Source organism: Colletes latitarsis, chromosome 3, assembly GCF_051014445.1.
Source record: "Colletes latitarsis isolate SP2378_abdomen chromosome 3, iyColLati1, whole genome shotgun sequence".
In the NCBI taxonomy this organism is placed as follows: domain Eukaryota; kingdom Metazoa; phylum Arthropoda; class Insecta; order Hymenoptera; family Colletidae; genus Colletes; species Colletes latitarsis.
In genome coordinates, this window is record NC_135136.1 from 36521422 (window position 1) to 36535906 (window position 14485).

At 38.1% G+C, this 14485-nt stretch overlaps 2 protein-coding genes across 8 annotated transcripts in view; one reads left to right on the top strand and one right to left on the bottom strand.

Moving 5' to 3' along the window:
* The window catches only part of Dlg1 (MAGUK family member discs large 1), a 687637-nt gene that overhangs the window by 197371 nt on the left and 475781 nt on the right, over positions 1-14485 (top strand). The window lies entirely within an intron of this gene.
* On the bottom strand, positions 9769-12723 carry LOC143340454 (very long chain fatty acid elongase 1). The gene is made up of 4 exons (XM_076762423.1): positions 12475-12723; positions 11193-11464; positions 10453-10755; positions 9769-10361 (listed from the first exon to the last, which is right to left on the bottom strand). The coding sequence occupies exons 1-4, from the start codon at positions 12518-12520 to the stop codon at positions 10197-10199; spliced, it is 786 nt and encodes a 261-aa protein (XP_076618538.1). The 5' UTR covers positions 12521-12723; the 3' UTR covers positions 9769-10196.

Genomic DNA, 14485 nt, shown 5'->3' on the forward strand with positions numbered 1-14485 from the left:
AAAAATGGAGAGATATTCGATACACTCGAAGTAGATTGACGCGGTAAACGTTACGTTAAATTAATTACGTTATCTGTTTTTTCGTTTTGGTTGTTTCTGCAAATGTATTGGAATTTTCAAACACCTCTGTGAAAATGAAACGATAATCTTTACCTTTTATATCGTAATATTATTAAAATACACGTTCGATTGTGTTAGTCGTCTGAAACTTGTTTCCGTCGAAAGGAATAAATTTCATTCGCGTTTATAACAGTTACTAGCAGTTTAATAACTTCTCTAACGAATGAATTCTCATTTGACGTTAATTTATTTTTATGACGATAAACGTTTACGATGTAATTGAATTCGGATTCACCGTCTTCGAAGATATTCCAGTATTTCTTTTTCCTCTATACGGATACGTTTTTTCCGTACCAAACGTAAATTATAAACAAATGTATAGCGCAAAGGCTATATTCGAAACCTAACCTTGATGTATAAAACATCGGTAGCCTGGTACAAATATACGATAAAATCGATCATGGCACAACATACTGCAGAAAACTTGGACTCGCTGGAATGGTTTCTGGAAGTTTTACGTACGTATCCGCGGAGGAACGAGTGCTTTGTGAGAACGGGAAACTTGGCGTTGCGTATCGATCCCGCGAACAAAAACTTGTTATCTCGTGCTATAAAGAAAATACAATCGTTACGTCGTTGCATAGCGAACGTAACGATAACACGCGTCAACGTAACGTTCGCGAATTAGCACCGCTAAAGAAACTCAACGCGTCTGGATCGCGTTTTCAATTCTCACGATCCAACGTCAGCTCGCGAGTAAATTTCCACGAATTATTTGTCCAACTTTCGCGCTTCCTCGTCGATGCTACACATTTAAAAGACAATCGAACGATCGTCTCCAATTTTACCCGCAGCTTTTAAGCGCGAGCGAAACTTCGCGTTGGCAGCCTAAGTGGAGCCCATGAATCTATCAACTTCATCCCGCCCAAAGGATAAATTCCGGAACGTCGATAACGGTTCCATCTTCCTTCCGTTCGTTTGCTCGACCCGCTTTTTCCCCTATCGATCTATTAATCTCTTAACTATTTCGTTCCATTCTTCGCTAGCCTTTTTCTTCGATTGTTTCCGTCGTCGTGCGATCGAACGTCTTGATTCATAAAACGTGATCTATCGTTGGATCTCGCGGGACGGAAACCAGCGGGTTCGAGTTAAGTTTCGTGTATGCAGACTTCGTCGCCTGCAAAGTAGGTCATCGAAATGCGCCGTCACGAAATTACTCTTGATCTTAATCCTTTCGTTCCTGGCCCGACAGTCGCGGGATTCGAGAGAGAATCTACCTCGGTAATCATCAGATTCGAATATCCCTGGAACGCTCACGGTTAGCCTTTGCGACGTAACAATGTTTCGCGAGCACCGAAAGAATCTGGATGATCGGAGCGGAACCGAGATAAAGCAGAAGTTTACCCTCAGCCATTATTGGTTATTTGGGAACGTTGGCGATTTAAATTGATGAGTATGATACGGGGAATTATTAAATCCATAGGAACTTGGTTTCTTTTTGGCTAAAAACAATCGTTTGTTGTGAAACAATCGTTTATTTCGAGCCTCAGTTTGTATTTTAGTAAATTCCGGTTAGGAATCAACTACATCTATTTTCCAGCCAAGCACGAATAATAGAGTAAACAAAAATTGGAAAATCACGATTCCGTTAATGGAGTTTTCTATTGCCGTTTAATTAATCGATCGCGAAGAATAATGGAAGTTAACGCAGAGAAACGATCGCTTGGGAATCGGCTGGGAGTTCTAAATCATTTCTCAGAGGCATCTTGCATCGTCGTATTTTCTTTCCACTCTGCCCTCAGCGAACAGTTTCTCCTTCTGAGCCTGGCGAGTGAATTGTTGAGAGGGGTTTAAGGTCGTTCATATATCCTGGCTATCGATAGCGCTCGGTCGTGGAAAATCTTACATTAATAATGCTAGTCGATTTCAGAAAATTCGGTTTTCCTCGTTGCACAGGTGTATCGTGTGCGCATGGTCGTTTCTGCTGTGCAATTTGTTTCCACTAGGGTTGAATTATTATATTTGTGGCCCATCTTGAGGCTTTAATTTAAAAGCATCGCTTCTTCGACGATAAATTCATTAATTTCGATATGCGATGCAAACAAAAATAATTCTCACTCCTTTGCATTTATGACCAAAGAATTCGAACGATTGTTCAAGATTATTTATTTATACAGGATGTTCGGTCACCCATGGGAAACATTTTAATGGGAGATTCTAGAGGTCAAAATAAGACGAAAATCAAGAATATCAATTTCTTGACTGAGACTTCGTTAAAAAGTTATTAAAAAATTAAATTAAAAAATTTCAAATCATACTAAAAAAATTATATTTAGTTGCAGGGGTCAATTACAAGCATTTTTGGTCAATACACATACCCTCGAAATCCTACGCGTTTTCGAGAAAAAAATTCTTTACCGAAAATACAATGTCTGACCATATCATTGATATATTCCCCTGAAATTTCATGCAAATCTTTAAAACATCATAACTTCTGAACGGATTGGACGATTTTAACGTTTAAAAAAGCAAACTACACGTATTTTGATGGAGAATACGTACAAATCGTAAAAATATTCGAAAAGTTGGTCCTTGACCCCGCAAAATGAGAAAAATCCCATAAAAATGGTCCAATTTTCAAACAGCTATAACTCCTACAATAGTTAAGATATTTCAATGAAACTTTTTTCTGAAGTAGTGCTCATGGGTACCTACAAAAAAGTATTAGACAACTTTTCTGTAGGACGTCAAACAAAATTATTAATAATGAAAAACGAATTTTTAAGAAAAATCGACAGGGGGTAGGTGCCTAAATTTTTCGGCGAAATTGAAAAGTTTCAAATCATTCTGGAAAAATTATTTTCGGTTGCAGAGGTCAATTATAATCATTTTTGGTCATTATACATACCCCCGAAATCCTACGCACTTTCGAGAAAAAAAATTCAGTATGAGCGGAACTTTAAACGTTAATAACTTTTTAACGAAGCCTCCATCAACAAATTAGTATTCTTGATTTTCGTCTTATTTTGGGCTCTAGAATCTCCCGTTAAAATTTTTCCCAGGGTTACAAAGATAATTGTACCGCGAATTAGTGTTATATCAATAAATGAGTTTTATTTCTAAAAATGAAATTTGTTACTTCAACAATTAGATAATCAACGTAAGGACAAAATGTTTAAAAAGCCTGAACGATGCAATAGTGCCCCTAAAATAAATATCCAATGTTGCACAGTAAGAGGGTGTGCAATAATAATTATATTTTAAACTGTCTAATGATGTGATTTACGACGTCAAACGGACCCGAGTAAGTTGTGTTAGGTAAAATCCAATATGGTACAACGAGAGTATGAGCAATAAAAATTATATTTTAAACGCTCTCTAAGTTTAATGATGTGATTTATGACGTCAAACAGCCCCGAGTAAGTTGTTTTAGGAGAAACGTGTGGATTTTCATTAAATTTGCATTCCCGTCCCGTCATTCAGCGATCGAGAACTCTTTCGCGCGCTTTGCTGCCCGAGATACGAATAGGAATCAATTAGTCCAGGAGAAATTGACCGTGCACCCGGCGTTTGAACTAATTCGAACGTACGGTACGTGTACGCACGTGTTATACAAGGACTGAAAACTCCGGGAACACGCAGAAGTTTAACTCATCTGCCGGACGCGCGCGAGGAACGTAGCGGCAATTAGTCATTTACGGGAGCAATTTAGGCGTGGGACGTTAACCTCGCAGAAATTTTCGGTCGAACGCCCGGAATAGCGTTGAAAGTTTCGCGTTACCAAGACGCTTCGCGGCGTTCACTGTCGCGATCGCGAGATACGTGCGTTTCAACGCGACACGAGAAGCCATTGGAAACGTTGGCCGTCGCCGGGCTTCTTCGAATCAAACAGGTGTAAATAACGCGTCGACAATGCATCGAGAATCCTTCGGAAGATATCGAAAGAAATAATTTAACGTCGTATAATAAATTTCCCCACGCGAGAACGTTGTTTTCCGAGTGTTATTTCCCGGGGTATCTTCTTCCCTATTCGGAATCAACGCCGAGGAAAGTTTTAAACGCGAGTAGTCGTCCTTATTATTACCATAAAAACGTGGCCCGCTATATTTCACGGAGCGTAGCCGGAGTAATCGAGTTCTTTCCCGGAGTATGACGCCTCCTAACAATGGCGCTAGTCTTTACTACATCGGGGTAATTCCGCGTCTTATCGTGCGCCACTTTTTTCCGGCGCGAAAGAAAAATATCGCTTTGCACCGACCGCGCTCGCCGGGAACTTTTTCGTTCTTTGTTTCCTAAGTGACTCTGTTGTGCTTGGGCTCTTAACAACAAACGTCCCGAATGGCAGCGCTTGACGTAAAATATGCCTCGGTTGTTGCTGCGTTTACCACCGTGTACGCGTTCGTTTTATACCGAATTTGTACGTTTTGCGACAACATCACGAGATATCGCGATGTATTTTTCACCGATGGAGACAAAAAAGGTTGTCAAAGGGCTTTGGCGATCAATGTTTATCCCATGGCGGAGTTCAGGTAGGAAATATTTATAGAAAACTCGTTGGAGGCGAATATCGTTCCGTAAAACCAACATCGACGAATAAACATTTTCGAGGCAAGGAACCATTCACGATCGAGGATCGTTTCGCGCGAACAATGATTCGAAAGTAGAATTTTTCTAGACCCAATTAGCGCTGCGAAATCGAAAATTGGTTCGACGGTTTCTCGTTAACGAAAGCGAATTGAATAATGCGGAGAGAAGAGGTTGTTTCATTTAACGGCGACAGTGGATACGTATTAGTTTGCTATTTTACATTGTTCACGAGGGAACCGTCGACGTAGGCAAGTATGTCAACCGGCGTTTCATAGGAAGAACAATGGTCGCAGCAGGCACAGTGCAAAGTGACGATATAACAGCTCACGGGGAACAAAAGCGATGCGGGTATACTTGTTTAAAACGCTTACGTCGATCTCTCAATTGTCGACGTTCCCCCTCTCTCTCTCTGTATTTTACTGTTCTATTGCATATTCCTCTGCACGTAGCAATATTGATATTTGCGTTCCCGCGTTGAGGCTACGCGTTTCTGTTCCAATTTCTCGCATCCTTTCAGCTGTTTAAGCCGATGGATCTTTGCTACTTCTGTACTTTTTCTGTCACGATTTCATTATTAACCCCGTCGACGTTTTAATTCCAAATATGCTTTTGAACGTATAATATTAGGCTCGAGAAAAAGAGATCCATTATTTTCACGATTATTTCTAGACTTTATTTAACCTGCTTCGTAACTAAAAAACTGTAAAAGAATTTTTTTTAGTACGGAATACCACTTTTCCAACGACCACAAGTCTCAGTTTGTTTGGTCAATACAAATTATACAGGATGTTCGGCCACCCCTGGGAAAAATTTAAATGGAGGATTCTAGAGGCCAAAATAAGACGAAAATCAAGAATGCCAATTTGTTGATGTAGGCTTCGTTAAACAGTTATTAACGTTTAAAGTTCCGACCGTTCTGAATTTTTTTCTCGAAACTGAGTAGGATTTCGGGGGTATGTCTGTTGACCAAAACTGCTTGCAATTCACCCCTGCAACTAAAAATAATTTTTCCAAGACGATTCGAAAGTCTTTTTTTTCGCCCAAAACTTTCAACACTTGCTCGAATTTTTTTCTCGAAAGTGGGTAGTATTTCGAGGGTATGTCCAATGACCAAAAATGCTTGCAATTGACCCCTGCAACTAAAAATAATTTTTCCAGAACGATTTGAAATTTTTGAATTTAATTGTTAATAACTTTTTAACGAAGCCTCCATCAACAAGTTGGTATTCTTTATTTTCGTCTTATTTTGGCCTCTAGAATCCTCTATTAAAATATTTCCCAGGGGTGGCCGAACACCCTGTATATCACTACAGTCATCTAAGTGAAAAATAATGGATTTCTTTTTCCCCAAACTAATATTTCATTTTGTATTTTGCTCGTGCAAGTAATGAAAAAAATTTGTTTTACAAATATCTCGTGAATGTAAAAATGTGTTGATTTTAATAAATAAGACTCGACGATGATCGAGTAGCCTTATAATTATGAAACTTGACTCGTGATTGTTCGACAAAGGGTTAAACTGGAAAAGTAATTTCGATCCGCGGTACTTTGCTAAAGAATTTATTCGAAACTCAGACTTTCTTTGATGTCTCGAATTTCTGTGTTCATAAATATTTTTAACGTATTAATAAAATAGTAATTGCGATGGCGAAACGTAAGCAGATTACGTAAACGCTCGAGATAACTTTTTACTGGGAACGGAATATTTCGCGGGAATTTAACGGCACGATTTTTCCCCGACATGCTACTGGATTATTGAAAGGAGCTCTTTGAATATTCTAAAATGATAAAATCGCTCACGGCCGTGTCGTCGAAAGTTTATTCGTTATTTTGTTCCAGCACGCGACGCTGAACAAATACTCGTTGGCAATTTTGTAAAAATATGAGATTTCATCGCGGTCGGACGGCGAAATGTATTTTTTTTTTCCCCCTTTCCCACGTCGTCGGGATCGTCGGTTATTCGAGAGTTTGAGACGGCGATCGCGAAACAAATACTTTGAATAATGGGGCTTTTAAAACGCACGTGAAACCGAAACTACGGGGAACACGTTCGTTAGAACGTCCACGAAGTTTTTGTATCCCCGTGGCGCTGGGAAATTCTCGCGCGTTTATTTCCGAGCGATGAATTCCGTCGTCTTTCTTCCATTTAGTGGCCGCGGAAATACCGAAACCATAACGTATTTTAACTCGCTAAAATCACGAGGGTGGTTCGAACAATGAACGTGCTTTTTTTCAAATTTATTGGACGAGAAAGGAGATATTTGTCAATAGCCAATTTGACGATTATAAAAATCACGAAATAGTAACACACAGGGGGACCACAAATTTTGCAGAAATTTCATTTTCTTCAAGAAATTATATATTTTTATTGATAGGAGACAAAAGGGTTTTACCACACGAATGTGAAAAGGTCATGAGTTGTATTTAATGAAAAAAATATGCTGAAAGGACTCGTCACAAAAACTATAATTACTTTGTTGGAATGAAAGTAGATGAATTTTTACGTTTTGACATGTGAAAATGATATTTTTTAAATGAAAAACTGCAAGTAAACGCTCGTAGCGTTTGATACAGTATCTTTTAAGTATGAAACCTGAAAAAGTTGTAAATACCTTAAAATGTTAAAGGTTTTTACATGAAATGAAAACCAAAGGAATGGAATGCAATATATAAAGTTCCAAAAAGTTCTTCATTAATATTTACTAAATAATTCATAGAATACAAAATTTATATATCACAGCCAACATGTTCTTGGCACATAATATAAATGTAACTTTTCTATTTATATTAATTTTATTTATTCTTTCTTACCTTGCAAGTCTCTTTTCTCAAAAGAAGGCTGCTACAAACAGTCAGCTTGTCGTCCACAGTCGTGTAACATCAATAAAAAAACTTTCACATCACAAACGATTCATTTAAATTATACTTATACTGATTTTCTGACGTTGAGACACAATTGGGGTTCTCAGACCCACTTTTAAGGTTGCAGTCTTAATATTTGAGCAGCTTGACAAGGACTAAGACTACTATGTTATAGAATACCTGGTAGAACCTTTGCCTTATATGTGCTTAAAAATCATAAGTCGATTTGGAATTTCCGAGAAAGAACTTCACCGTGAGAAACGAACCCCAGTTTGAAGTTTGGCGGATCCTTTTGGAAAATTTTTGAACGAACTCCGTGGATTCCGGGGATACTTCGCGGAGCAAATTATAAGCAGTAAATTAAGCGGAAGATTTTTCGGCCGCGATCCTGGTAATTGAGGCCTCCCGCTTCAATGGCCCGGAATTAACGGTTATAGACGGCCCTTTATGAAAGTTCAAAAAATTGCTTCTCTTAATAGAAGTCCCGTGGATGCTCGTTCCCGCTGGTAAACTTCGCGGAGACGTTCCTAGCGTAGTCCCAGGGCGATAAAATGTCGGGAGCCTCGACGATCATCGGAAATAATTTCAGGAACGAACTGCGCCGCGAGCTAAGGTATTTCCATTGTTACGACGCTTCTGGGGGGACCCCGAACCCGGTCCAGCGTTCTATCGATCGTCGATTTTGAGTCAACCGTAGGATACGGGGATCCGCGGACGAACGTTGGACGGCCAGGACGTTGAGAAACTGTTCCGTTCGACTTAACTTTTATCATCTTGGTTGATCGAGCACGCGCGCCCCGCTTGGCTTTCCCGCAATGGACCAGAATTAGGATTCTCTGGATCAAATGGCACGTAAAACGCAATGGGACGTGTCCAGGGACGATCTCTGTCTGATAATTATCGATCGATTAAAGATGTCGGCGATACGATGCAATAGAAGATCCGTGGCTCGGTTCGAACAACGACAAGGATCGGCTCTAATTTGTTCGAAACGAGATTCTACTTATTTTAATAGCATTCATATCGATGAAGGGTCACGTGTAAATAATGCAATTACATGGCTTCTTTAGAAACTTCAGATTTTATTTTTGTCATTTATCTTCGTTGCTTATTGCATTCTGTTGTTTGTAACGCTGAGGAACGCAATCTTTCAGACTTTGCACTTTGAAATTCAATCTTTCGAAGATGCAGACTGAAACTTAATCTTTTGAAGCTTCGAATCGAAACGCGATTTCGCTTAGAGGACTATAATTAATCTTTCAGCGGAAACAAAAGGTGGCGAATCGAATGGTTTCGTCGAAGACTGTATCGTCTATTTCGATGCGCGTTGGAAATTGTATCGGTTATGGTCATTTCGTTATTTGTTGGAACGGTCAAATTGATTAAAAATATCCAATGTCTGTTGCAACGATATTCAGTGTTATCGATATTTCCCTTCTATTTTTTTTTTTTTTATTTGGTTTTAATCTTTTTCCAACTGTTGTGCATTCTCGTATAATTTAAAAACATTCTAATTTCAAAGTACTTCGTGATTTTAATTGTTCTTTAAAAACATTTGCAGTCGATATGGTATAATAAATAACTATACTATATTTCATTTATTCGTTTAATTTCAGAGGAAAGAGCCCTTTATTTACACCAGAAGAACAACTAATTGAATTTTAACCGTTCGATATATGTTTTACTCTCGAAAAGAGTTTCTTGATATCGTGAGATCTTTATTGACCAACTTGAATGAGACATTCGAATGTAATTAATTCGCTGAAAGTTGCAGTTTCCGATGTTTATCTCAATGAATCTCGGTTAATCGAAGTCTAATAGAATTCTGAATTCTCGTTTCTTATATTGTTGTAACGCGTCGAATATTTTTTCTGTGTTTGTTTCAAGTTTCGTTACTAACAATTATTCACAGACGTGTAAACGTGTACTTTTCTGTTTCAGGTAAGTGATTTTCTGGCTTTACTTTTGGAACAAACAAAACCTGTCGCAACCACGTACGTAAGTAGAAAAATTACTGCGATTGTAAACGATACATCGCTGTGTTTACGTTTATTTTCAACCGGAATCAGAATGAAATATTCTTTACGTTTCTGTTGTAAATTGCATTGCATTTTTTATTGCTTCTTCTACTTTCCTGTTACACTTATTGTTATTTCGATCGACGATGAAATGTCAGAAGTTCGCATCCATAGAAATGAAACAGGGGCATTCAATTTTAATTCGTGTCGACATCGATGCGTTCACATATATAATTTTACCTCACTGTTATGTTTACTATAAGTTCGAATATGGTAGTCGTTGGTGTTGCATACCATTTGAATACGATAATTTTGTGTCGACTTTGATCGCATTCTTTTGATAGAACCTCCGTTTTACATATCGATTCGTTCAATATTCATACCTTATTTACAAGAAATTATCTGTTATTAACAAACAATCGTAAACAACGGTTTTAGTACAGAGCGTGTCCCCTGCATTGTCGAATAATAAATTATAGTTCGCGTATTTTATATAAATATAAATGTAGTTATCGGATAATCGAAGATAATTGTATACTAATGTATTGTGGAAAAAAATTGCACTAAATATTATTAACGTGAATATTAACACGGAGTCTTGTTCATACAGATCTTCCAACTATAAATATTATAGAATTGGCGTATTGTTTCTAGATGTTTTGACGTGGCTCAGCTCTTCTTCTGTTTAGACTTGTAGCTCTTTTGGTAGAAGTCATAGAATAGCGCGAAATTGATTATCAAGTTAATTATAGATGCAGTGCCCGGTATCTTTGTCACTTTGCAATATGGAAGTAACGATATGGTGTTTTGGGCTATCAGGAGGACAAACTGTACCTGTTATGACAGTAAAAAAAATTTGTTAATCAATTCAATCTTATGTATCGACAAATTTATCGTTGCGAACTCATAGTTTGTTGCTACTTGCCATTTGCATTATCGTCAGCAACGGTTTGAACGGATTGATCATTTTCCGCGTCTTCTCGCCAAACGTACTCAAGTAATAATATGTGTACATAATTACGTGGATGAAACAATTTACTAAAATCGTGAACGACGCCATTGCAACTGGAATGTATTTTGTTGACAACCAAATTATCAACAACGTGGACACGTGATGGTACACGTGTAAAACGGTGATCTGGTTCTTCTTTTTTCTCAGCACGAACACGATCGTTTCACTCAGGTCGATCAATTTTAACATCATTGCAAGCCACATTGTGAAAGACAACTGAAACGACGAACAGAATCATGGATATTAATGTAATCGGTTATATCGGTTGTACAGTGATTACATTCGTAATATCACATTACGAAATACTAACTTTGTTTAAAACATAGGTTCGTATCGAATAATGACGTTTAATTAATAATAGCAACGTCTTCTCTGGACTTTTAGTTTCGATAGTTGAAACAGATCTTATTTAAATAATTTTTTTAAAAAAAATTTCAGTCTATGAGTTCTTAAGACAATTAGGAGAACACGCTATCGAACAATTTAGTATAATACGTGAAATTTGAAGGATGAAAGATCTAGGATTTATTCACTGTAGCAGTTTATCGGATGTTTCACTTATATAAAAATGTTCGATCGCTCGCGATGGTGATCTAATCGTTCTGAGCGGCTTATTATAATAACGTTGAAAGATTATCTTGATCTCTCAGTACCTTGAGGGGACCAGGATCGTAAGAGTAATCCGGCAATTCGCAAAACATCGTTATTTCAGTGAACCAACCAACTTGGATGAATTGGTGTATTATATACGCATTGGCAAATATTTGAAAAATATTGTAGAATTTCACGTAGGTTTTCAATTCGTATGGTTTCTTGTCCTTCATATACTCGGGTCCACATTTTAAAACGAAGTACAGGTATGAATATAAGATAACCGGGATGAGAACGGGCGAACCAACGAACGGCAAATCGTTCGTTCGTGGATCTGAAATAACGAAAGATAACAATTATTTGAAAATATAGATTCGCCCTCGTATTAGTAAAAAAAAAATTTTAAGTAAAATGTTCCTTCGTTGGTTTCTGATTTTTTTTTCAAATGCTAACTATACAGCGAGTTCGGCCACCTCTGGGAAAAATTGTAATGGGGGATTCTAGAGGCCAAAATAAAACGAAAATCAAGAATACCAATTTGTTGATGGAGGCTTCGTTAAAAAGTTATTAACATGTAAAGTTCCACCCGTACTGAATTTTTTTCTCGAAAGTGCGTAGGATTTTGGGGGTATATGTAATGACCAAAAATGATTGTAATTGACCCCCGCAACCGAAAATAATTTTTCCAAAACGATTTGAAATTTTTTTTTTCCGTCGAAAAATTTCACACATTCTCGAATTTTTTTCTAGAAAGTGGGTAGGATTTCGAGGGTATGTGCAATGACCAAAAATGATTGTAATTGACCCCCGCAACCGAAAATAATTTTTCCAAAACGATTTGAAATTTTTTTTTTCCGTCGAAAAATTTCACACCTTCTCGAATTTTTTTCTAGAAAATGGGTAGGATTTCGAGGGTATGTGTAATGACCAAAAATAATTGTAATTGACCCCCGCAACCGAAAATAATTTTTCCAAAACGATTTTAAATTTTTGAATTTAATTGTTAATAACTTTTTAACAAAGCCTCAGTCAAGAAATTGATATTCCTGATTTTCGTCTTATTTTGGCCTCTAGAATCTCCCGTTAAAATTTTTCCCAGGGGTGGCCGAACACCCTGTATAACAATTACCTATATTTACTTATAAAGGTTCCAAAAGTATTTGAAAAATATTTTAACCTTGATTATGGCTTTGTTTTATTTTTTCAATTTTTATGTAATTCTATTTAGTGCAGAAACATTAAAAAAAATCACTTAATTTGACTGTACCATTTGATGAAGTACGGAAAATGAAATAAACTGTTTTATGTTCTAAACTACCTTAGTATTTATCACCAGTTACTCACCAGCATTTTGGTTCCAATAATAATCGTAAATTTCCATCAACTTCATTTTCGTCACTTGATCTTTCTACTTACTCAAGGCACACAAAATACGCGAGATATTTAACCGAAAAACTTAGTTGTCAGTATTGAGGGTATTTGAATTTATTTTATGTTCTTATCGCGACTACCGTGTAAAGTATTGTATACATTGGAACGTAATAAACCGAACCTGATTAATGTATTAGCTTAAATGTCCCGATATCGGTTCGGCCGGAACGTATTTATAAAGGCGACATTATACACACATGGAAGACTTGCGTCACGATATTGCCCGTTAATATGTACATTGATTTAACACGGTATTTGGAAAGTCATCCAAGATCAAAAAGCTAATATCAAGCAAAAGTTTTACGTTAAACGAGGTAAGCCACATTAATATGGCCCCTGTCAGTTTGATTTTCAATGGCAATATTTTCATACATATTTTTGCAACCTTGAAACATTCGGAACTTTAGAAACTAGAATGCAAAATTAAACGATGAAATCGTATAAATTATTCACCCCGTATATGGACACGTGAACCTGTGACGGGAGCGAACAATTATGCAACGACACCGTTATTATTTAAATTCATCATAATTAATAAAGTAAGTTTAAATATGCACGGAAAAGGATTTTATTTAATTTTTTATTTTGTAGCAGAGAACACAGAGCAAATTTTCAACAATATTTTTGATAACAATAATTATCTTTTTTGTTTTCATCCGCGTTTCGTGAATTTTAATTCCAGACGCACGAGGCGTTCTTGAGCTTATTCAATGTTAATTTTTTCCCTGAATGCGTGAATATTAATTTCATTTTTGTCCGATGAATACATAAATCTTTAAACTGTTGTACATTCTGTGGCGCTGCTTCGGCCAGGGTCGGTCGAGCGCTTGCGAGAGCGCGACCCCTCTGGTGGCGAGTATGGGAGGCGACGCCACATTACCCCCCTGCCAGTGCTAACGATACCGGATTAAGCCTACTATATACAGGACTTATCGAATACTATTTACATTCTTCTATTTACAATGTTCCGTTCCTCTTGGACTCGTCGTCGTCGTGTCTTCGTCTAGCGTCTCTATCTCGATTGACGATCTCTGGAGATTTTTCGATCCTGGCCTAGAATTTCTCTGATCGTCTGGCGTTATTTAGCCGCGGCGAGTCTTTTTCCTCGAGTCTTGCGTTGCTGTAGCCATCGAGCGTATATGCTGCTGTCCTACCTGTGGCCCCACTATGCGGGTGCTTGCTGCTGCTCCGAATCCTGCGAATCTATGTTCTCCTGGAGACGACGGCCTCGACAGGTAGATTTTTGTCAGGACGAGCGAATGAGTGATCGAAAGGCCACCTTAGGAGAGGGATTACGAAAGAGCTATTTTTTACTAGTACGATTAGTAGACACGTTTCCTGGCGCTGCCTCCTTCGTCCTACGCTGCGTGCGGTCTGCGTTTTCCTGAAAATTCTCGAGCTGCATCCTTGTTGTTGTGTCCTTATCCACCGTCGGGTGTCACCAATTTGTGGCGCTTCGCTGCGACGGGGGGGCTGTTCGAGTGAATTCTGTAGGACGGACGGAAAAGGAAAAGGAGGGGGCGCGTTTCGTCCGGGCCTGCTAGTGGACTCATCAGTAAGGCTTTCTAGCAGGCCCTGCCTTAGACGACGGGATATTGGGAAGTCGTTCGAGGAGTGTACATATAGGAACTGAGGGGTCGGTCGAGCGCTTGCGAGAGCGCGACCCCTCTGGTGGCGAGCATGGGAGGCGACGCCACAATTCTATACAATAAAAGTTACCTTGTGTGATATAAAACTTATCGTTATTTACTAAACGTTTCCGATTGACCCCGTTCGCGGGTCCACTAATTTAATTTAACTTCGTAACCGCGCGCTTTTTAATAAAAATGAACATTTAGTTGCGACGAGTGTTTATTTTGAGTATCGTCTACACGTTTTCGGAAGAAAATTTGTAAAACCATGATAATTTAAACGTGAAATTAAA